Source organism: Clavelina lepadiformis, chromosome 2, assembly GCF_947623445.1.
Source record: "Clavelina lepadiformis chromosome 2, kaClaLepa1.1, whole genome shotgun sequence".
Classification (NCBI taxonomy): domain Eukaryota; kingdom Metazoa; phylum Chordata; class Ascidiacea; order Aplousobranchia; family Clavelinidae; genus Clavelina; species Clavelina lepadiformis.
Genome location: NC_135241.1, coordinates 6,001,058 through 6,024,737, shown reverse-complemented (window position 1 = coordinate 6,024,737; position 23,680 = coordinate 6,001,058). Strand labels below are relative to the sequence as shown.

General features: G+C 36.1%; 2 protein-coding genes across 2 annotated transcripts; both read right to left on the bottom strand.

The window, feature by feature from the left end:
* On the bottom strand, positions 1-6,710 carry LOC143445548 (dehydrogenase/reductase SDR family member 11-like). The gene is made up of 4 exons (XM_076944717.1): positions 6,099-6,710; positions 2,894-5,727; positions 2,001-2,278; positions 1-1,831 (listed from the first exon to the last, which is right to left on the bottom strand). Exons 2-4 carry the CDS (start codon positions 3,209-3,211, stop codon positions 1,675-1,677), a joined length of 753 nt encoding a protein of 250 aa, XP_076800832.1. The 5' UTR covers positions 3,212-5,727; positions 6,099-6,710; the 3' UTR covers positions 1-1,674.
* Positions 6,711-11,134: 4,424 nt separating this feature from the next.
* On the bottom strand, positions 11,135-15,160 carry LOC143447109 (zinc finger BED domain-containing protein 5-like). Its single transcript, XM_076947044.1, has 3 exons — positions 14,577-15,160; positions 14,282-14,463; positions 11,135-14,105 (listed from the first exon to the last, which is right to left on the bottom strand). Exons 1-3 carry the CDS (start codon positions 15,050-15,052, stop codon positions 13,930-13,932), a joined length of 834 nt encoding a protein of 277 aa, XP_076803159.1. The 5' UTR covers positions 15,053-15,160; the 3' UTR covers positions 11,135-13,929.
* Positions 15,161-23,680: the final 8,520 nt, after the last annotated feature.

The window sequence follows — 23,680 nt, the reverse complement described above, 5'->3', positions numbered from 1 at the left end:
CTGCAAAATATTTGTTAACAATGGAGGTTAACAACAGTAATGATATGTGTTCTCCAGGAAAACGTTTCAGCACACAATCTTCACAGTTTTGTTTATGATCCATTAGTTGATTATTATTATTTATTAACATATAGTATTTAACAAAAACAGTCCATACATTTTTGGCATTGGTGTAATACAATGTCAAACAATCACATTTTCAAGCATTTCGCTTGCATATACAACATTCTGCATCAAATACTATTTTATGTATATATGTTTAAATTTACCAAAACTAAAAATTATTTGGCCCATGAAACACAATCCTTTAATTAAACACTGCATTTGTAAAACATTTTGCATAAACACCATAATACAAAAGCATTAAGTGCTTATCTGTTGACGTTGACTTAAGCGTAAGAAAACTTGCATAATTAATAGAAAAATGAGAGTGAGAATGAAAAGCGTTTCTGAAGCTTTGTTACCAGTATGTAGCAATCCTAATGAAATAGATGTAATGAAGTGTTGGGAGTTACAACTCGTATGCATAATGAACATTAAAGTCCAAAAAACAAAAGCAAATACGGGTATAATGTACTACCCCACGGTATTACTACATCAGGTTAATAACTGTTTTCTATTGTTTTCAGTGTTTGTGTGTGCGAAATGTAATAGAGACATGTGAGAAATACAAAAACATTTCATTAGTAAGAAAGTATGCAATATTAATGAACAATAAAGCCTACATAAAAATTTTTCTCAACATTTTTGCTAATCAACACACAATAACAAACCAAGTCAAGTCATCATTTAAGAAATCTTTTTCCATATTTATCGGAACAACCTTGAACTTCAAAAACTAAAATGTCAGTATTACTTCTACTTGTAGCACAAATTTGTCCATTAAGAAGTATGCCACAAATCTAGGGTAACCGTGAACTGAAACATTTTAAGTATGAAAAAGTCAACCGCAAGCAATACAACTAGGTACCATGCAGAAATGAGTAGAACAGTAAAAAACAAGCAGCAACTTTCTTGAAATTTCTGACACAATCGAACCCAAATGGAATATTGATACAGCCCAAAAGTTTAAAAAAAGCTGACACACTTATGGATTAATACGTTATATACTGTATGATAAGGTAGTTGGTACCGTCAGTAGTACGACAAGTTTGGTACATGGTCAGTCGATTCTCTGCACTACATCATTTACACTTAAAACAGTATAAACAAGCTGTAATTATAAGCAAAATTGAACGTAAGTATGTGTGGCAAGGAAAGTGCATATCATTAAAACACTTATTAATTAATTAATTATTATTGGATCATTAACTTGCATTTCCTGGCAAATGCATACAGCTAACAGGAAATGACTCCTGAAATAACAGGAACACACAGTACCAACACGACACACAAAGTTACAGTAAACATCAGAGACTCACTGTGCGAGGTTAAAAGTTGCCAAATGGCAACACTATTTTTACTACAATCATGATATATAGTAAGTTTTAAGTTGTGTTATAAACTTTCTATTATAACCATTTGTATGATGTTCTTCTGCAATTATTACTTGGAGCTTGGTTACCGAACAAAAATCCTTGATTACATAAAAACTAAAGAAATGTGATACAAATAGAACATATGGTAAAAATAACAACCGACAATATTTAGGTTTTCATAGTAAATGCAAGAATTTTACTCAAGTTGTTCTGTTGGTCGAATGATGATATCATTGACATTAACGCGAGGGTGAGATCCCAAAACATACAAAACTGCTTCAGAAATATCTTCTGTCTTCAAGCATTCCATTTCCGAAAATAGCTTATCACATTTTCCTTGTCCAGGATAAACTCTTGATAAGGTTGGGAAACAAAATGATTTGAATAACAATTTTTTATGCCTTAAACTTACTGTATGTATTTGTAAAGAACACAATATAAATACAAATATCATACTGTATAAAAAAAACCACTGCATTCTCGACATAGAATTTCATGGAAAACATGTATAAATTTACTAACTTGTCCAAAAGATAGGTTTCCACAAATCCAGGTGAAATCTGTGTTGAACGGATATGAGTTTTTGCTCCAATCAACTCAACCCTAAGACCCTGGTTGATTGCACTCAAAGCAAACTTTGTAATACCATACAGAGGTTTATGGACAATGCGATGCCCAGCCACACTGTTCAAATTAATGATGTGCCCATCATCCACTTCTGACTCCCTCATGAGCTTAACTGACTCCCTTGAACATATCAGTACTGCTAATACATTGACATTCAGCATATGTTTCCATTCCTGTCAATAAGCGTTTGTATGATATTATACACAGTTAAACAATTGAGTATTTAATCGTCAAGCATACTATAAAATAATTAATTACTCAACCTTAAACATACAGTTTTGTGCCTAATTTTACATGACACACATACAATTAAGAAACAATACAAACTATTTGTCTTTTTTATACATATACATACCTAAGTTAGCAATATTTAAGTCTCCTGAAATTATTTGTGGCCCATACCTTACATACTTTGTTCAAGTCATATGTTTAGTATCTGACAAATTTACCACAAAGAAATGACTTACAAATTACAATCAATTAACAAAGTGCTGTACTAGAGAAAACAACAAGTCGGGTGTGTAAGGTATGGGCCACAAAATAATAAATAAAGCTCTAATATCCATTTACGCTATCTGAACTAGGCTAAGAGCAATGACTTTATCACATAATTATTCAATGTGCGGGACTCATTTAAAAAATTGATATCTTTTCGGCCCAGCAAAGCGCTTTGGTTAGATATAGTTGCTAGTTAGATATAGTAACACAGAACTTTAAATTAACACCTCTTACAGGCCTGTAACATAGCACTTTCCTCTACAAGTACAATATACAAACAAACAGCATACTTCTGTTTTTCCTTCCAAAATTGACGTGTCATGGATCACAGCAGCATTGTTTACACATACATGCAGAGTTTTAAACTTTTCTCTGATGAACTGAAACATTCCAAGTACCTGAGATTCTTCATTTAAATCACACTGATACGGATACATCTCACCAGGCCCAACATTGTTGATTTTGGATGCAGTTTTATTGAGCTTGTCTATATTTCTTGCACAACCAATCACTTTCATTTCACTCTGAACTAATTTTTCAGCTATTGAAGCACCAATGCCCTCTGAAGCCCCAGTAATTAAAGCCACCTTACCTACCCACCTTTCCATATTTAAATGTAAGAATGCTGGAACAGGAAATAACCTTTATTACTAGTCAAATACTCAAATGAGTGTTCATCAGACTAGAAAAGAGCTGTAGCCAAATGCTATTGACAAACCATACTAGTTGAGGTCAACATTACTACTCTAAAAATCACTAAATTGTATTGTCGGGTTTAGTTTATGGCAAAATCTTGATAACAATTTTCTTATCACTTTTTGCTGTTGCATTCATTGTGTGCTGTATATATAATCGCTCAGTATTATAGAAGCAACAAATTGGGCTTCAGAACCGTAGCCTAAATTTATGATGAACAAAATCCAAAATGTGGCATATATACGAACTATAAGTTGTGCAAATTTTAGAGGTACAATCCTGCTTTAGTAACTAAACACAATGGAAAAATACTTTTTAAAGATGTTTGCTGATGTCATATTTACAAGAATATTAAAAAAAAATATTTTTAATTTCTCACAGTGCTATAAATTTAAGTTTCTCACAATTTCCAGTTTGGAAAATTTTCCAATTTTTAAGTGAAAACTTTACGGCTCATGAGTGGGGTCTGAAAGTTTTTTCAAAACCTTTTTTGCATATATGCTTTTGGTTGGTACTGAATTGGATTGGTCTATTTACCTTACCTTTTTAAACATAACCTAAATATGCACAGCCCAAACAAAGCCTGAAGTTTAATCGAAAATAGAAGCCATACTTATGTCTCGGAGAACATGGAGGATCAAAACAGAGATTGTCATGTTTTTCAATATTAAAAATATTTCTTGTTACTTTTTAAGGAAAATGGGGCATAAGGAATGGGCATGTGATTTTGCATTTTCTGTCGGCATAATGCAAAAGATAAACGAACTGCACACGAAACTTCAAGGTAAAGGTATATTTGCTCATGAAATGTACCGGGAAGTAAAAGCCTTTCAAATGAAACTTAACTTTTTGCTAAGAGCAAAACTTTGTTCATTTTCCACTTTTAAGAACCCAAATCAACGTCACACGAGAATTGTCAGAGAATTACAGTTCTCAGCTGTTAGCATTACATGGGGAATTTATCAAACGATTTGGCAATTTCAAAGCAATGGAAGGCCAGTTCAATTAACTTAGCTCACCTTTTGCCTGTGATATTGAAACAACAATTGAAGAGCTGCAGTTAGAAATAATAGATTTGTATACCGATGACTCTTTTAAGAAAATGAGTGAAAGCAAATCACTGATTGAATTTTATGCATCTCTAATTCAGAAAAATTTAAAAATCTCAAAAATTTTGCAAGAAAGTTGTTTGTGATATTTACATCACCGTACATTTGCGAGCAGACTTTCTCAGTAACGAAAATCAGCAAATCTAAGAACAGGTCACTGCTCACAGATTCAAATCTCCAATCTGTTTTAAGAATCAGCACAACCAACTTCATCCCTAATTTTGAGAAGTTGGTTAATGACCCTGACCAACTGCAATAATCTCATTAATGCTTCTGATACATGTGGGTTGTATTCAAAGAAATAATTGAAACAAACGTTTTGTATATCTTTTATGTAATATATATATAAAATCTCCATTTCTTTGGTCACTTTAAAATTAAATAAAAGCTTGTATTTTGACTATTCTAGATTTTATGTTTTGGCTTGTAATCTTGATTATACTATAGTGCGTCCCTCGAACAATTTCAGATTCTGAATGCGGCCCTCGAGCTAAAAAGTTTTCCCACCCCTGATTTAGGGTGACCAACTTTACTTTAAAGAAATAGACTAAATAACACATAGGCGCCAGCTTAGAAAAACAACTGGGCGTGCGGTGTGACGTCATCAAGTTCCGTCGTGACGTCATTTAAGTAACTCACTCCATGCGCAAAGCAGGTCAAGTTTTGTGGTTAAGTAATTGCAAAAGTTTCTCTAAATATTCCTTTCAAACGGCGTAAAAATGTAATCGTAATATGTCCCACGTTGCTTAGATTTGATATATGAAAAGTGAAACACTTCTTTAGAAAAAATTTAAGAAAATTTCGAGGAGTTGTATTTTTTTATTTGGAAAATTGGTATTACGACATTTTTTTAAGACGAATATGACCACCCAATCAAAGCAAAGTATGCATTAACGCTTATTATAATGTACATTGTTGATGATTGAAAACGCTTGACGTAACTGAAACATTTTCATGCGGACACCCGACATAACAATGGTAAATTACCTACCTACCTATTACCCTACATACGAGAACAGATCGAGCGAACACACCGCTCGCAAAATGGACTTAATTATCACTTTCGCAAAACAAAAATGGATATCTGCTAATCTCATATATTCAACGTTTAACAAAATAATATACTTTATTACTTTGAAACAAAAATACATTGCTCAAAATGACAAGAAATAAAGTTCAAACTGCAAGCGCTCGGATTTATTTTAGCATCTTTTCGTCCAAGTGCGTTGTGCAGGATACATAACATACGTCAAGGAGTTAAAAAAGAAAAACCATCTCAAGAAGAAAGAGAACAATCCACGCTCCTCACCCAGAATACGCTGCAAGTTGCAGGGTTAAAAATATGGACACGCAGTTAATTGTAAAGTAGGTGGGACGCTGTTAAAGTGTGCATTAATGAAAAAAAACTTGTTACACTGCAGATTTTGACAAAAATAAACCAATTTTGTTATGCTTTTTAACACATTTCCACATTTATGAAGTAAAAACGAAAGAATAGTTTATACTTAAACAGGTCTTTATACTACATTATAGGGCTAGCCTATAGGCTACAAAACGATTTCCAGAGATGAAGCTGTGTGCTTACATTGACACGATAAGAAACCAGTCAGAGATTATTAAAAATTTAATTTAGTAAAATTTTGAACGTTTTAATGCGTCCTTGAATTAAAAAAAAAACGCAAAATCTTACCGAATTTTGGGCACGCCCGCCTGCACTCCCTAAGTTGGCGCCCGTGGATGATCTTTTATAGAAGTAGCACTCATCTGTAGGTGTTAGAAGGAAACGTCTGCCGTCAGCGAAAAAATTAAAAACAAGACACCTAAGGAGAAAAATGAAGCAAAAAACGAACGGCAAGGGAAGGAGGGGGTTCCAATGAAGAGGAAAAATCTTGTGCCGAAATCACGACTGAAAAAACCTTACTTATTACTTATTTCACTTATTACAGATATCACTGGAAACTGTGCGGTTTCCCTAAAATCCGGACTGCAGACTGTAATGTTCCTCTAAGCTGCGCGCGTGCGCAACTGCGCACTGCTGACACCGTCTCCGCGCACAGAAAATCTGTGCTGCGCACAAGAAAAACATCCAACCTGAATTAAAAATAGAATAAACGCATAATAATGACCACGCGCACGTCTGATGTTGCTGACAGTGGTCCAAGAGACCGCTCAGGAAGTTAGAGTGTTTGCTCAGACTCGTGAAAAATTAGAGGGAACATTGCTGCAGAGTATTGAAGTTTTCAGAGATGTCGGGGGTACAAAAGCCAAATTCGGTGTGCACTGCGACTCGCGGCCCTAGCCTGTCCGCCGTTTGTGATAGGCAACGTATAGCCTTTTACAAGAAAATCTCGGTTTTGTTCCAGCCACACTGAGCAATCTGGTCTAAAAAAGCAAAAACTGGTGCAACGCGGTGCTCAGCACTTTCAGCTTGCTGCCATAAAACACCAAACAAACATCTACCATTATAGACATCAGATAAAATTTCCATCACAGAATAAAGACTTAGGGTGGGATGCACCAAAAACGATCAAGTACAGATTACTTTTGATCTGCGATCAACTACTGTTGATCTTTACTAACGGTATGCACCAGCGACGATCAGAAATAAACCAGGTTTAAAATAAGGCATTTAATCTGTGATAATTATATCAATTAATGTAATATAAAATTGTGTAAAACATAGAATTCTCGTCCTTAAGTGTAGTATCAGTAAAGTTTAACGCTATGCCAACACAGTTTCCTGTATGCCGCTGCAACTTATGCGATCATATTACGTCATGCCTTTTTCTCATATGTACTTTGGCCTGCTGTAGAAAGTCGTACAGTCGCGTTAAATGTAACTAGCTGCCAGTAATTTGATACAGTTGAACATAGCTAAGCGTATCAGTCTCAATGCTATTACATTAACTGTTGGTAGATGTCATAACCTTGAAACTCAAACATTAAATTCGAGCAACTTAGGCTTTATTAAAAACAGAATTGAACAGAACTAAAACAAATAGAATCAGTTAGGCGAAACGTGACAGCTATATAACATTTATATATGTGAACTTATACTATTAAGCACTGCAGTGGCGTAGGAGCATATGCTGCCGCCCCTGGCTTTCGATGAAAATGCCGCCCTATGTAGACTGCAGCAAATTTTGAAGTATAGTTTCATGTTCACGCAATCTTTTCAATAAAAATAATTACAGATAATGTGCCGCGTCTCAGAAGTTCTATATTGCTTGAGAAAGAAGCCACACTGTCTCAGCGTTAAGGCCTAAAATAAAAGATAAAAAATGGAGAACAAATGTATTAGGCAAATAAAAGATCAATAACCGCCTCAAAATTGAACTTTTCGAGCTTTCGCCGAAGCAAAATAAGCGATAATATCTTCAAAATCAAGTTTTTGAACGTATAATGTCTTTCTATAGAAAGAATCGATAGAGCTGATAGCCGATCATCATTCATGGTAGAACGTAAATAGGACTTTATCATTTTGAGCTTTGAGAAACTCCTCTCACAACTCGCAATTGAAACACCAATGGTAAGATAAAGTTTCAGACACAAGCATAAATATGGTAGGCCTACGTACTTGTTGAATCAAGTAGGTGTGATTTAGCTAACCACTGTAAAACATCAAACGCTGTTGCTGATTTGCCGCTGTTTTTGATCGTTGCATCCACAGAACCTTTAACCAGATTATCTCGTTCTTCCACTAAAAAGTTGACAAACGCTTTCATCTTGTTAGAGCATTGCGCTAACAGCAATCCTTTTGCTGCAAGTAAGTTTAAGTATGATGAGATTCTCGCAGGATTACTTTCCAAAAACATAAGAAGAAAAAGAAAGAAAAATTCTGAATCGCTTCTAGAATACTATGAGCGTCACCTCGTGTATTAAGATTTTCGTTTGGATTACATAGTTCCTCTAGACTCTAGAGCAGTGTTTCTCAACCCCGAGTCCGCGGACTCATTTGAGTCCGCGTAAGGTTTTTGTGAGTCCGCAAGCCCATTAATTTACCGTATATAATTAGGCATAGGTCATAATTTTCGCGACGGTTCTTCGCCTCAAAAAGTAGGGGTCGCAAGAAATACCTTGGTGTGTTGGATAATTTTGGTAATTACAACATTCGTTTGTTGGTAATTTAAAATAGTCTGATTCAGAGTCTTGTTTATTTCTATTGTTACGGTGGTGGCAATCCCATCCAAGAATTATTCCTTAATTCTTTCGTTCTCTTCTGCTTCTTCCAATTCCTAGCGCGCAAATCACCTCCTTTTTTCTCTTTTTTAAAAGGAGTTCCCAAGTGTCAGAACTTTTTTGTTTCTTTGCTTCTCTCGCAATGCAATTTCACCTGCGCACGTTACACCAGGTTGTGCTTGCAAATGTCTGTGCATAAGCCAGTTTAGGCATTATTGGTGGCGAAAAGACCTCGCCATAGTTTTCAAAGAAGTTGTTTCTGTTGTCAATTTTATTAAATCTCTTTCCTTGCACACTCGTTTATTTCGTGTATCATGTGAAGAAATGGGGGCAGAATACAATGGGCTTCTGTTCCAATCAAACATTCGTTGGTTATCGCGAGGAAAGGCACTGGAGAGAGTGGCCAACCTTCGAGATAAAATCAGCACCTTTTTGAAAGAACAGAAACATGAATTTGTTGATCTCTTTAGCGATTACAAATGGATTGCCAAATTGCTTTTCTTAGCTATTTTTTCAGCCATGTGAACCAATTGAATGGCTCTATGCAGGGAAAAGACAAAAATATTTTAGATGTAACAGAAAGCATTGATGCGTTTGCGCGGTATTCGTCGGATCTTTCTTGAGCACCTCGATACATTTGTTTCAGAGCTGGATCGATATATTCTTTCCCACAGTTATAACAAGATGTTTAACTGGGTACGAAATACTTTTGAGGTGTCAGCGTTAGAGGTTAATTCAGAAATAAATTGCTTCGCTGAACAGTTGATTGAACTGCAAAGTTTACAGATGTGGAGAGACAAGTTCAAAATTGTTTCTCTGTTTCAATTTTGGGCGAATGTTCTATCGAAGGAACCTAATCTATCTGACCTCTACAAACAAGCAGCAATAGCTCTTTTGCTTTTTTCTGACTACATACTTGTGTGAAGCTGGATTTTCAACTTAACTATGCTTAAAACCAAGTACCGGAACTAACTTCAACCGGAAAATGATATCAGGTGTGCATTGACGACCATAATTCCTGATTTCGACAAACTTGTGAAGCAAGTCCAGGGACAAAGTTCTTATTGAGATAGGTTGAGCAAAGGTCGTAATTTTCAAGGTTCCGACTGAGATTTATAGTGCATATGTGCCCAATAAACAAAACGCTTCTGCTTTTTTATCTTACTGTTTTAGTGTTGAACTAACTTATTTTTTATTCCTATTACATGAGTCCGCAATTAGTTATGTTAAAAGGAAAATAGTGCGTGGGCTAAAAAGGTTGAGAAACACTGCTCTAGAGCAGGGGTGTTCAAATGATTTTTGCCATGATCCACCACAACCAAACCTGACAACATGATGATCCACTAAATATGAATAGTAAATATATTGGACATGCTTTAATTTTTGTGGTGCTTTATTCATGAAATGTACCCTACAACATATTAATAACTTTGTAATAGTCAAAAATGAAGTGTGCTACAGCTCCAAGATTATTTCAGTGAGAAAAATGATGAGTTGGTTTAGATCTCACAATAGCGTCGAATCGGGGCTTTCTGTCACTTACTGATATCCTCATAAGCTCATGAAGATGAGCATTTGTGAGTCTCGTTCTATGCTTGTTTTTTTACAAAATTCATTGATGAAAACAACGACTCATAAAGGTACGTAGAAGCGAAGCAAGTAAGGATCCTTCTAGCCAGCCTGGTTATAACTGGGTACCTTTCCAAGGTTACAAGTGATAACCAAAACACATTTGGATCTGCGATACAAATCTCATCTCCTTTAAGATTACAAAGTTCTACCTGCATTTTAGACACCAGCAATGCATATTCAGTGGAAAGTTGTGTTTTCCAAGTGCCATTAACATCAGCAGACAGTGGATGTGAAATTAGTTCTATAACTGAACTGATTTCATAAAATTCCTTGAACCTGTTACAGAACTCAGTGTCCAAATTTTGCAGAAATTCGACAAAGCATGACCAATCATTACCACAGCTAACTTCTTGTAGAGTCACTTTCAAGCATGGAAAGTGGAGCATGTCTTTGGTGATATCTGAAACGAATAGCAACAGCTGTTGCTTGAAAGATTTCACTGCTGACCACAGCTGAATGATAGTATGCCCCTTGCCCTGGAGCTTCAAGTTCAGAGTATTTAGATGGGTAAAACAGTCAGCAAGGAAAGCCAAGTTACATAGATTGGTACCTTCAAGCAGAGTACTAGTTTGACCCTTTTCATTCAAAAACATGACCAAATCTTTACGAAGGTCCCACAGCCTTTTCAAAGCATTGCCCTTACTTAGCCATCTCACGTTATTATGCGTGAGTAAGTCACAAAATTCAGCATTATGCTGATCTAGAAAATCCTTAGTTGCCGGTGCTTTAGAGATGAGTTTGCTTTCAGTTTATTGATTAGTTTCATTGCATCAGTCATTAGCTTATGGGAATTGGGGGTGGTGTATTGGTTTCTAGACTGGCCTAAGCCAAGTCTGACTGTTGACTCCGCTAATTGTCTTTGACTCCGTTGCGTTTACTGTCTCTATTCTGCTTCTTAAATCAACACCAACTTCATAAAGTTTAGTTGTTATATTGTCCGAATAAGTTGTATCGAAATAGAGACGTTTACACCATTCCCATTTTTGAATAGAACTGTCACTTGAATTCAATACTGAATAAGCCAAAACGTAAAACAGATCCAAAACTAAAAACCGTGAGAAGTACTAGCAAGTCCTGAAGGGACAAGCCCTTGCAGAGCCTCGCCGGCCAGAGCATCCAGGGGGTAACGATTTGAACCAAGCTTAACGTTTTATATCATACACGTCAGCCAATCAGCTAACGCCATGTTAATTTATCGTTGCTACGTGTATGTGTTTAATATCTATTATTCTACGAATCTACGTCATCCAAACATTTCATCAAGTACACTTCAAACTTTACGCCGTAAAAACAATGCTATTTGAAACACTTCAATCTGCGTTAAATATGTCGGTTCAGAATTTCTTGTTTGAATAAGAGATTAACACGATAAATACGTCTGTTTTAACATTTACTTAATTCCAGCTAGAGAGAATGCAAAAACCGCCTTTTAAAAGTGTTAATTATAATTTGATGATATCCAAACGCCACATAAATCTCCCAACCCATAAAAGCTTCGAGGTAGGAATTGTCGGCGTTGGCAGCTTGCAAGATTTCTTGTTGTTTGTTGTCAGCTTGCAATGTGAATGCAGAATTTGTTTTCTCTCCAGTCAGAATTGTGATGCGGTCAACGAACGTACACAGATGGAATATGCAAAAGAAAAAATAGCAGTAAACATTCTTCACTAATACTATGTTATATAGAAGGGTTTCTTATTTAATATTGTGATATTTTTTTTTTATACAGCTTTTACCACAACCGAAGTAAATTAAAAGTATCGTAATTGTAATTGCACACAAAACCTAACACAAATAGTTTGAATAAAATGATTGCCATTATAACCAAATGCATTTCAATATTTTTGACACAATGATATCGGACAACGCGTTTGGTTTGCCGAATTTATATAGCAAGATAATGTAAGTATAAGGGTGGGTAAGGGTAAGAGGGTTTGCATAATGCAGGAGAAGAAAAATAAAAGTTCGATCAGTCTGAGTAATAAGCTTAATATCGCGATTCGCCCCAACTCGTTTTCTCTTTGCATTTGTTGATGCAAGTTAGTGGACCCATTTGTGAATCGAGGTTATATCGGGATAGTTACAATATCAACAGATTCTGACTTATACAGGCTGGCAGTTTGCAACCTGGTATGATGACAAACAAGGCAAAATAATCGTACGGCGTTTTTGTTAACGCTAGTACTTAATGTAAGTCATTTATGAAAGCAATAAAGGTGGGTTAATATAAAACGTAGCTAAAAGTGTTTAGCGTAAGAAAAGATTAAAAGAATGCTTTGTAGGTAGACAATGGGTGAAAGTGACCGTTGATAAGTATTTGGCTTAGTTAGCCTGTGTCCGTGCAAATAGAATAAAATAAAAATCATCTACCACAAAACATGATATGGAAAAATAAGTATAGATAGAAGTCGACAGGGGGATAAGGAATACATTAACTTTTAGTTCAACTTTAAGTTCTCGTTTAGTATTATATGATGCGTTGATTACGCAGAACAAATATAAGGTATAACTATACTACTACAGTATGAATTTATATGCGCGTTGTCCTTGGGGACATAAATGTAGGAGGTAAAATCTGAATAAGAAACGTATTTTATATTTTTGTTATTAATAATCATGACATATGTGCGCTAGCTAATATCTAATAACACCAATAACATGCTACGATTTATTCAGAAATGAGTAATGTACTTTACCGGCTAAGAATTAATCGGGTGCAGAATCAAAATGTGGTAGAGGTGTCCACAGAGATTGATAACTTCGTTCTTCTTGATGATTGTTCTTCCATTTTTCTTTTGAGCGATGCTTGTCGCTGGTCTGTGTTGGTTGCTGGATTTGGCTAGTGTTGGCTAGCGTCGTCATCATCGTAATCCATAATGCCAGTAGCATGACAGTCATTGTTCGTTAGCGAGATTTCTTTCAACTGGTTACTTCGAGAATTTTTAAAATGTCTGCCGCAATATTCTCGCTAACAGACCGTTGAAAGCAGTTTGTCTCTCGATCCTAATCTGACTCCAATTTTCACCTTTTCTAAATCGAATCTTTCAGAAGTGCAGTGTTCTCCTTCTTTTGCAGAAGAAAGTCGGGGTTACCATTTATGGGAAATGGGGTGGTGTGGTTTCTAGACTGGCCTAAGCCAAGTCTGACTGTTGACTCCGCTAATTGTCTTTGACTCCGTTGCGTTTACTGTCTCTATTCTGCTTCTTAAATCAACACCAACTTCATAAAGTTTAGTTGTTATATTGTCCGAATAAGTTGTATCGAAATAGAGACGTTTACACCATTCCCATTTTTGAATAGAACTGTCACTTGAATTCAATACTGAATAAGCCAAAACGTAAAACAGATCCAAAACTAAAAACCGTGAGAAGTACTAGCAAGTCCTGAAGGGACAAGCCCTTGCAGAGCCTCGCCGGCCAGAGCATCCAGGGGGTAACGATTTGAACCAAGCTTAACGTTTTATATCATACACGTCAGCCAATCAGCTAACGCCATGTTAATTTATCGTTGCTACGTGTATGTGTGTAATATCTATTATTCTACGAATCTACGTCATCCAAACATTTCATCAAGTACACTTCAAACTTTACGCCGTAAAAACAATGCTATTTGAAACACTTCAATCTGCGTTAAATATGTCGGTTCAGAATTTCTTGTTTGAATAAGAGATTAACACGATAAATACGTCTGTTTTAACATTTACTTAATTCCAGCTAGAGAGAATGCAAAAACCGCCTTTTAAAAGTGTTAATTATAATTTGATGATATCCAAACGCCACAAGCTCTTGGAAGTCTCCGGACAGCTTGGCACATAGTACGGATTGGTGGATGATGCAGTGGATTCCTATCAAATCAGGACAGTACTCGGTTCTCAAGTTGGTGACTACACCTACATAAAAATTGGAAGAGTTATTTACTGTAAAGTCATATTACATCTTGAGGTATGTCAATACAAATAATTAGGCTATGGCCGCTATGCTATGTTAGATTTTGTGCAATGAAATATTTATTAGACTTAATACATTTGTAATGACATACATACAACTGTAATGAGTAATGACATACCATGACATGCTCCTATCATGGCGGGTGCACCATCAGTGGAAAGTGCGCAAATGTTCTGAATTGGCAACTGAAGCTCCTTAAGTTTGCTTATGAGTGCATCATATATCGCAGCTGCTGTAGTATTGCCATGTAGTGTGATCAGTGCAAGCAGTTCTTCATTGAACACTCCGTGGTGAAAGTACCTGCATGCAAATTTGCGTACAAAAAATAAAATATATACAAAATGTTTTTGACACTGGACTTGCAATGAAATTTTCCATTTACAACCAATATTATACTTATAATATCAACTCACCTAACAAATACTGCAAGCTGGGCACAATTAGTAACATCTGTTGATTCATCTAAAGCTAGTGCATAGCAATCAGCGTCCTTGACTTCAATCAACACCTGGTCATGCAAATCCTCAGCGATATCAGTGCATCTCCGTGTACATGTCAATCTGGAGAGCGGGAGAGTTGTCATGCTGGTGATCACTTCTTTCTCACTTGGATGCATGATTTTTACTGCTTCAACAATGCATTCTTTAACAGCTTCAGCATCACTGTATGTCATCATCCGCTTGCCCAGAATGTGACTGATGCTGAGTGTTGCTTCTGTGGCTTTTGATTGCTCAGACACAAATGTTGAGAGGCATTGTTTCTGAGAGCTGGCAGACTTATCTAAACACGCAACTTTCTGTTTTCTGGCCCATGAGCCAGGCTTGTACTTCTCATTAAAATGTTTATGATGAGTAAAGAAATGTCGTTTGATGTTTTGACTCTTTATCATGCTTAGAGTGCAGTCACACAATAAACGTTTGGGTTTATTGCTTGGGTTGAGCACAAACAAGTAATCTTCAGTCCATTCACCATTGAATTGTCTGTTTTCTAAATCAATTTTCCGCTTCTTACTGGCCATGTTGATAATAACTCTGATGATTTGTACAAGTGATACATTTCGAGAAGTTTTTTGTTTCGCCGCGGCCCCCCGCCGTGCAGAAAACCAGCTGACCGCGAGAAGAGAAGACAAGAGAATAGTTAGTCGAGTTAGTGGTGTGTAAATGAGTAAACGAAAACGATACGCTTTAATGCTGAGAGGGAGCAAAATTATGCTATTATAAATTCAAAAAATTAATTTCAACCCTGGCAATTAGTATCCACATAAAAAGTGAAAGTTTTTTTCGAAAGAAAAAGTTTCTCTTGAAAAAAAAAACTTTTTTTTTTGAAAAAAAAAGGAAGTTTCAAAAGTTTTTTTTTCAAGGCTACATTTAAAGATCCATATAAAAAGTTTAAAAGATCCGGATCCGGATCGCGATCCGCCATTTGAACAACCTTGCTCTAGAGTCTAGAGCATCCATAAACTCATCAAAACCTGCGTTAAGGGCCTTTACAGCAGCGTGATGTGCGCTCCATCGCGTATCAATCACTCGCTTCAGCGCGATTGGCGCATGCTTTAGAAGGACATCCCATCTATGAGTAGAGGCAGCAAAAAAAAAACATACTTTGTAAAACAGCGAAAATCTGTCGCTTAAATGCAACGATCCGACGGCATGAACATCTGCAAGATTCAGTGTGTGATTTCCACACGGTACGAGTAGTGCTTTTGGATTTATGTTTTTGATTTTTTGCTGAACTCCAGTATGAATTCCCGACATAGTAGATGTGTTGTGGTAGCCTTTTCACCTACACATCATCACATCTAAGTTGTTTAGTTCAAGTTCATCTAGAATAGATTGAGAAATTTCAGCTGCCGTTTTTCCGCTCAACGGAAAGAAATTAAAAAACGATTCCTTCAGTTGGGCAATACTGTTTTTGATTGTTACATATCTGACTATAAGAGTCATTTGATCAGTATGTGATACGTCCGGAGTACTGTCGCACATAATCGCAAAATATTTAGCTTCGCGCACCTCTTCACGAACGATGTTTTTGACTTTTTTACTGAGAAGCAAAATAAGCTCATTTTGAATAGTGGGAGAAAGATAAGTAGTTGTCATCTTCGTAGAAATACGAATATCAGAAAGGTATTTGATGATTACGGGACTATATTTTTCCAGAAGCTTCACAGTCTCTAAAAAATTCCCTTGGTTGTTGAATTCAAAAGCTTCACGATGTCCTCGAAAAGGAAGGTTTTGCTTACTTAGAAATAATATGACATCAACAACGCTTTCTAAAATTGCTTTCCACTTTTTTCGCTCTTCATCCATATAAATGGTGATCTATAACTTCAGGCCAAGAGGCCACATCATTGGGCAAATTGTTGACTATTGCAACTGCTTCGTCGATATTTTCACCTTCGTCTCCATCTATAACTGGCAATGCATAATTGATTTCATTGGTATTACTTTTGATAGACCCTGTTTCTTGCGTTTCTGCTGATATTTTCAGTATCTCTCTGGAGCTCAGCGTTATTGTCTGGGTTTTTATTTGAATCGTTCTCTGGTAATGTTAAAGAAACATTTGAACCAGAAGAGGTTACAAATTTTAGCATAGCTCCCATGTGCGTTTTTAATTCTGTTCTCTTGCTTTCGCTTCTTTTTAAAAAAAGCTCCACTCTCTTTGACACGTTTCATTTTCGAGTCTAAATTAACACTAAGTTAGTATAAATTTAACCACAACCTGTCATTTAAACGTTTACTATCAATAACAACTTAAAAGTTTACAATTAAACGTTTAAATGCCCAGGACTGGTTCACCTTCCACAGTTTTCTTGGTCAGCGGGACCAAATTGTAACAAAATAGCTTGTTTACCGCTCCATTTTTTTTAAAATTCTCGTGCTATGTGCACTGTGCAGCCTCATTTTGCCGCCCCTTGCAGCCTGCCGCCCCTGGCGCAGAGCCAGAACCGCCAGGTGGCTGCTACGCCACTTTTAAGCAGCCGACCCACCGACACTGCGCTTGCTACTGAAATGACGTTCTGCAGTTCTATTTAAGGCGGCGAAGCAATTAAGGCGTGAGGCAAGGCGTAAACAATTAAGGCGTGAGGCAAGGCGTAAACAAAGGAATGTTAATACATTGGAATGTCACCACATTCACCCCCGGTTAAATAATTATTAAGCATTAATAATAATAAGTAATTACAATGTTTGAAAAAACTACAAAGTCCATTCGCCATATCTTTGTGGAGGTCTTCTCTCTCTCGTGGAGCGCCGCGGGGTTTGTGAATCAGTCTCCATGGAAGACGTTTCCTGGTCTCCATCGTTTTGAATGTCAGTTTCTGTCCGCACACCGTCACCAATGCCTGTAGGCAAACGTAATTCCGGTTGACGTAACGGTGGAGTGACATCCGACACTGTGGCTTCCTCAATGTTATGGGAATGGGTGGTGGTGAATTGGTTTTAGACTGGCCTAAGCCAAGTCTGATTGTTGACTCCGCTAGTTATCTTGACTCCGTTGCGTTTACTGTCTTATTTGCTTCTTAAATCAACACCAACTTCATAAGTTCAAATTGTTATATTGTCCGAATTAGTTGTATCGAATTAGCAATATTACACCATGCTTCCAATTCCCAATATCTTATTAATTACTTCAATTCACAGGAAATAACTCAGGAATAAGATAGTTTCTAAGAGAGACGAGAGCGATTTTAAACCTAACATTTCTTTTTATAGGCCTACTAAAGTATTGACCAATCAGCCCATAATCACGTGTACAATTCCAATTTCAGCCTTTTTCTCACAAAGAATTCAAATACAGAAAACCACTTGACACACTTAACTACGTCACACGTCAATTTGGAACTACTTTTTGACTACCATTTAGAAACAATGCATTTGTTACGTACAAAGTATTATACGATCAATACGACGTTACTTGAAACACTTCAATCTACGTCAGCACGCTACAAAGCTTTGCAAACATTATTATCTGCCTGGAGAAAAATCAAAACTTTTGCAATGCCAATATATATAATTATTGCAATGTTTGGGCTATCCGAATGCCACAATAACTCCCCTAACCCAAAAAGCTTCGAGGTAGGAATATTGGCGTTGGCAGCTTGCAAGATTCTTGTTGTCAGCTTGCAATGTGAATGCAGAATTTGTTTTCTCTCCAGCCAGAATTTTGATGCGGTCAACGAACGTACACAGATGGAATATGCAAAAGAAAAAAATAGCAGTAAATATTCTTCACTAATGCTATGTTATATAGAAGGGTTTCTCATTTAATATTGTGATATTTTTTTTTTATACAGCTTTTACCACAACCGAAGGAAATTAAAAGTATCGTAATTGTAATTGCACACAAAACCTAACACAAACAGTTTGAATGAAATGATTGCCATTATCTAAATGCATTTCAATATTTTGACACAATGATATCGGACAACGCGTTTGGTTTGCCGAATTTATATAGCAAGATAATGTAAGTATAAGGGTGGGTAAGGGTAAGAGGATTTGCATAATGCAGGAGAAGAAAATAAAAGTTCGATCAGTCTGAGTAATAAGCTTAATATCGCGATTCGCCTCAATTCGTTTTCTGCTTGCATTTGTTGTATGCAAGTTTAGTGGACCCATTTGTGAATCGAGGTTATCGGGATAGTCACAATATCAACAGATTCTGACTTATACAGGATGGCAGTTTGCAACCTGGTATATGATGACAAACAAGGCAAAATAATCGTACAGCGTGTAGTAACGCTTTGTATTTAATGTAAGTCATTTATGAAAGCAATAAAGGTGGGTTAATATAAAACGTAGCTAAAAGTGCTTAGCGTAAGAAAAGATTAAAAGAATGCTTTGTTGGTAGACAATGGGTGAAAGTGACCGTTGATAAGTATTTGGCTTAGTTAGCCTGTGTCCATGCAAATAAAATAAAATAAATATCATCTACCACAAAACATAATATGGAAAATAAGTAAAGATAGAAGTCGATAGGGGGATAAGGAATACATTAACTTTTAATTTAAATTTAAATTTCTCGATTATGCTTATGATGCGTGGAGTACGCAGAACAAATAAGATATAACTACAGTATGAATTTATATGCGCGTTGTCCTTGGGGACATAAATTTATCAGGTAGAATCAGCTAAAGAAACGTATTTAATATTTTTGTTATTGTTAACATTTTTGAAAACACTAAGCTTATTAATTACATAATTCTTACTGCTATTAATTACATAGCTAGGTCATAAGTAACCGAAAAAGCTGGTGGCGCAGCCTGCCTTCTTCCAACATCACCCTGCTATTGGTTGCTGCTCAGTTACTGACAGGTTGCTGTTGGTGAAGAAATAATAAATAGTTCAGTTTTTCAGCAAAACAGCTTTTTAGCAGCTGATATGGATTTTCCGAGAATAGTATACATTAGTTTTTAGAAAAGAATATATTTAAAGATTGGGTTTGTGGGCAAGAATAGCTTAAGTTATATTCACGTCTTGAACACCCCTGATATCGTGGCGGCAAGCGCCACGGTTTGGTCATTTCCTTTTTAAGTTCGTGCTTTTCTCTTTAATTTTCATTCATTCGCTGATTACTTTTCGTTATATACCCTTGCGTTTTCAACTTTGTTCAGTACATTACTTTACGTTATGTTTATCAGTTTGTAAATAAAGTTTTATTAGATTTTTTTCATTGGTCAATATGCTTCTATGAAGAAATAACTTAGTTGTGCTTTTCAAGAAGAACACGCAACTTTGCTAGAAGTCATACGAAGCCTCATCATCTGCGTATTGGTAACCTGATCGGCCACAATATAAGGAAATGGTAAGTATTTTATTTTTCAGCAGCAACCAACAGCAGGGTGCTACTCGACAATCGAGCAATCCACAGTCTTGCTGTTCGTTACGTCACCAACAGTAGCTTGATGTTACGACACCAACACCAGCCTGTCAATTGCAGAGCAGCAACCAACAACAGGTAATGTAAACCTTATGCAGCACCCGGAGAAAATTGCACCCACAAGGGATTACAGTCATGCAGGATTCACACCGTACGTAATTTCATCCACACCAGATTGCTCATGTTCGAATTTTGGGACTGCCCCAAACAAGGACTATAATACATAAAAAATACACACCAATAAGTACAGATTTTTTATTTTAGGATCGTCAGAATAATAAGACCACCATACTGCTCGCATTAACATAGTAAGAGGGCATTTTGGGCCATGTTTTTCACAAACACCACTTTAGAGGCCATTCCCGTTTTTACATCTTTAATCCTTTTCGTTCATCATCGCATTTTGTTGTGTTCGATAACTTCGCAGTTATATTGTAGCGTTTACCGCTCTGTCCACTAGATAGCGGTGGTCCACAATGCTATTTGCCGAAAAATTCTTTTTGTTTTTCTCTGTTTCACGCATTTGGATTCAAGTCGTGTTTTAGACAAGGATATACACTGACGCTCTATTGAATCGTCTCTCCGCGTCAAGTTATGCCCGTGCTTCCGAAACTGATGACTTTGCCGAATTCAGGCATAGCTTGATGCGGAGAGACGTCTCAAAAGAGTGTCTGCATGCCTCGTTGTCTTGAAGACGATTGAATCGAAATGTGAACAGAGAATACCGTGAAAAAAACACAATAAATTTGTGGACATATAACCGTGGTGTCCTGCCGTTATCTAACGGACAGGGTGGTGAACGTTACGATCAAACGCGGAAATTAAACAAATTACATTATGATTTGCTCTTTCGGTGTTCGTTTTCCCCACTTATTTTTAACATGTTGAGAAGAAAATACTGCTACTGTCCCCGGGAACTGAAAACTCTAGCCACCTCTCTGATTCCATGCGCATGCAATTTTGTATGAATTGGTGTGATTCCTTGTAGGTACAATTTCGTGTGGTCACAAAATTTTCTTTGTGAGTGCAATCAAAGATTACTAATATCCAAGCAAAGGATTGGAAACGTAACAACGTCATCATCAATTGACGATTACAAATTTGCCGATAACTTAATAACCAATTCATCAGATGAACATACACTCGGTATACATTTTTATTTAAATATTTGTTTGTTTTTAATTATTTTTACTAACAAAAAAGCATCTAAATAAATTTTGTTTAGCCCCTTGAAAAAGGTCACTTGTGTAGACTTGTCACGGTTGGATGGCTTATAGCACAAGTCGGCTGGTTTGTAATCCTTAGTTCCTTACTAAGTAACCTTTGGTGCAATCCTTTGTGGATGTATTGCCGTAACCGCTCGATGCAATGACATTGGCCCAGGCATAAGAGACACTTGCTTCTGTTCAGTGGACCTAGTGGACTGTTTATAAATCCGGGCAATACTATATAAAAATGGTTCTCATACTTTAGACACTCCAAGTTGAAGGCCTGTATGAAATGTAAGTTTTTTGTGCACCAGACAGCGTAATTTTGAAAGACTGGTGTGCACCATTAAACAACAAAAAGTGTGTACCGTTATGCACCAATTGTCCTCGTATGGGAATTTATTACCTTAGAAAGTAGTTTTTTGACCCATTTTGTGAACCAGAGTTGTGCACTCAAAACTGTTACGGGGGTGCAAAAGTAAAAGAGACATAAAAAAAAACAAAACAAAAAATGTGTGACAATCAGAACTTGCATAAAGGCTAGCTTGGCAACCGGATCTCGAGCGATGGGGAATCATTGACAGGTTTAAATTGTACAAAGACTTTCCTCAGTTCAAAGTTAGCTTCTACGCCAGTTTTCTGATGCACAATTGCCGTTTTGCTGTATATTCTATCTGTATAATTTATGTTATAACCAAATATTACATTACCGTATGGTGCAAATTTTGGTATTACATTCATTGATGCATTTATCTGGCGCACTGAATGTAAACTTTCCAGTAGTGGTTATCATACTGTACCTTAACTAACAAAACAAGATAATTAATGAATGCTGCTTCTGTGGATATTTGCGATCAAATTAAACTATAGTTTAATATGTATGTACTTCAAAAATTACGACAGGCTTAGGTTATACCATAGTTGTTGCTGCAGAACGGAAAGTGTTTTAAGAAAAGATAATGACAAATTCAAAAGCATTTACTGATGCTGCTGAGCAAGCAAAACAGTTGCCAACAAAACCAAGTGATGCTGATTTACTTGAACTGTATGGACTTTTCAAGCAAGCAACAGTTGGTGACTGCAACACTGACCGACCAGGTATGTTTGATCTGAAGGGCAAAGCAAAATGGGATGCTTGGAATGGCAAAAAAGGCATGTCCTCAGAAGATGCTGAAGGACAGTATATTGCAAAGGTCAACGAACTTCAAGGAAAATAAATCAAATAGCGATTTTAGACCTTCATAGAATTTAATTTACACCAACTTCTTTACATGTTTAATTGTGCTGCTCAATAAATTTTTACATTCAATTCTTTGGAAAGCTTTACATCTGTAAGAGGATGTATAAAATTTTTTTATGCAATAAAATTTTAACAATTGTGAACTTAAAGTTTCTGATATGTTTGCCACGTAGTAGCTTTTTAATATAAAAGTTTCAGAGATTTAAATTCATAGATACTATGCAAGAAAACTAGCAAGAAATATGTTTGAATAATATACTATTAAATGAATTGAATGCCATTGTCATTTATCAAAATAATTGCTGTTATTGAAAACTAAAACTATGCACTAAATTCAGGCTGAATTGCTGTATGAAACTTTTTATTATACTATACTTACCAACAACCTGTAAATATTTGGTTAAAACAGCGTTTGTGATTCAGTAAGCAATTTTGTAGTCTTTATGACACTTTAAGAATTTAAGGTGTTGCACTTTTGGCTCATTGTTTTCGACTTATGATAAATTTAATCTATGTTGCTTTGAATTTATTTACTTGCAGACCTGTAAATTGTAACACAACACTTGTGACTTGCCTTGCAGACTTGTAATTTTATGTTCAACCTTTAATAAAGCAGCCATATGAGCTTCCCTTTATTGAATGACGTGACATCAGTTTTTAAGACAACTTCTAATTTGTCAACAAGTTTAATTCTGTTAACCCTAGAATGAAATTTAACCATTAAGTAACTTAACAATTGTATGTAGATGATGTGAAAGGAATGTTGTTCATTAGAAGTATTGTGCCTGCCTGTTTTAAGTTAGGTGTACACTCTGTAAGAGGTTATAAGAAGCTGCCAGTTTTAACACTGTATACCAAAAACCCATGCTCTTTATGTGATGTAGCAAAAGAAGAAATATCTGTCTACCAGGATCGGGTAACGACACTTTGGTTAATATTTAGTGGAAATTTTCAACAAATTTATAGTTAATGTATAATCGATTCATTAATTGTACTTTGTACATTGATGCCTTGTAGCTCATTAATAATTGCCAAGATTTTGTAACAACTGCGGACATGACTTGAGTTTTACAGATATCTATGTTGCATACACGATGTTTTTGTATTACCGATCTCCTGGTAGTATTTTATTTTCATGCTCTGTTTCTGTTGCAGTTTAAATTGGTTACTGTTGACATAACAGAAGACAAAAACA

Bases quoted from the DNA above. Each gene is read 5' to 3' on its own strand.
- LOC143445548 (XM_076944717.1), bottom strand. From the start codon at position 3,211: ATGGAAAGGTGGGTAGGTAAGGTGGCTTTAATTACTGGGGCTTCAGAG. The intron at 2,279-2,893 runs GTATGCTGTTTG...GCTTATTGACAG, and splicing joins TTTTGGAAGGAAAAACAGAA to GAATGGAAACATATGCTGAA. The intron at 1,832-2,000 runs GTTAGTAAATTT...AACCTTATCAAG, and splicing joins GAAACCTATCTTTTGGACAA to AGTTTATCCTGGACAAGGAA.
- LOC143447109 (XM_076947044.1), bottom strand. From the start codon at position 15,052: ATGATAAAGAGTCAAAACATCAAACGACATTTCTTTACTCATCATAAA. The intron at 14,464-14,576 runs GTGAGTTGATAT...ATTTGCATGCAG, and splicing joins CAGCTTGCAGTATTTGTTAG to GTACTTTCACCACGGAGTGT. The intron at 14,106-14,281 runs GTATGTCATTAC...ATTTTTATGTAG, and splicing joins CATGATAGGAGCATGTCATG to GTGTAGTCACCAACTTGAGA.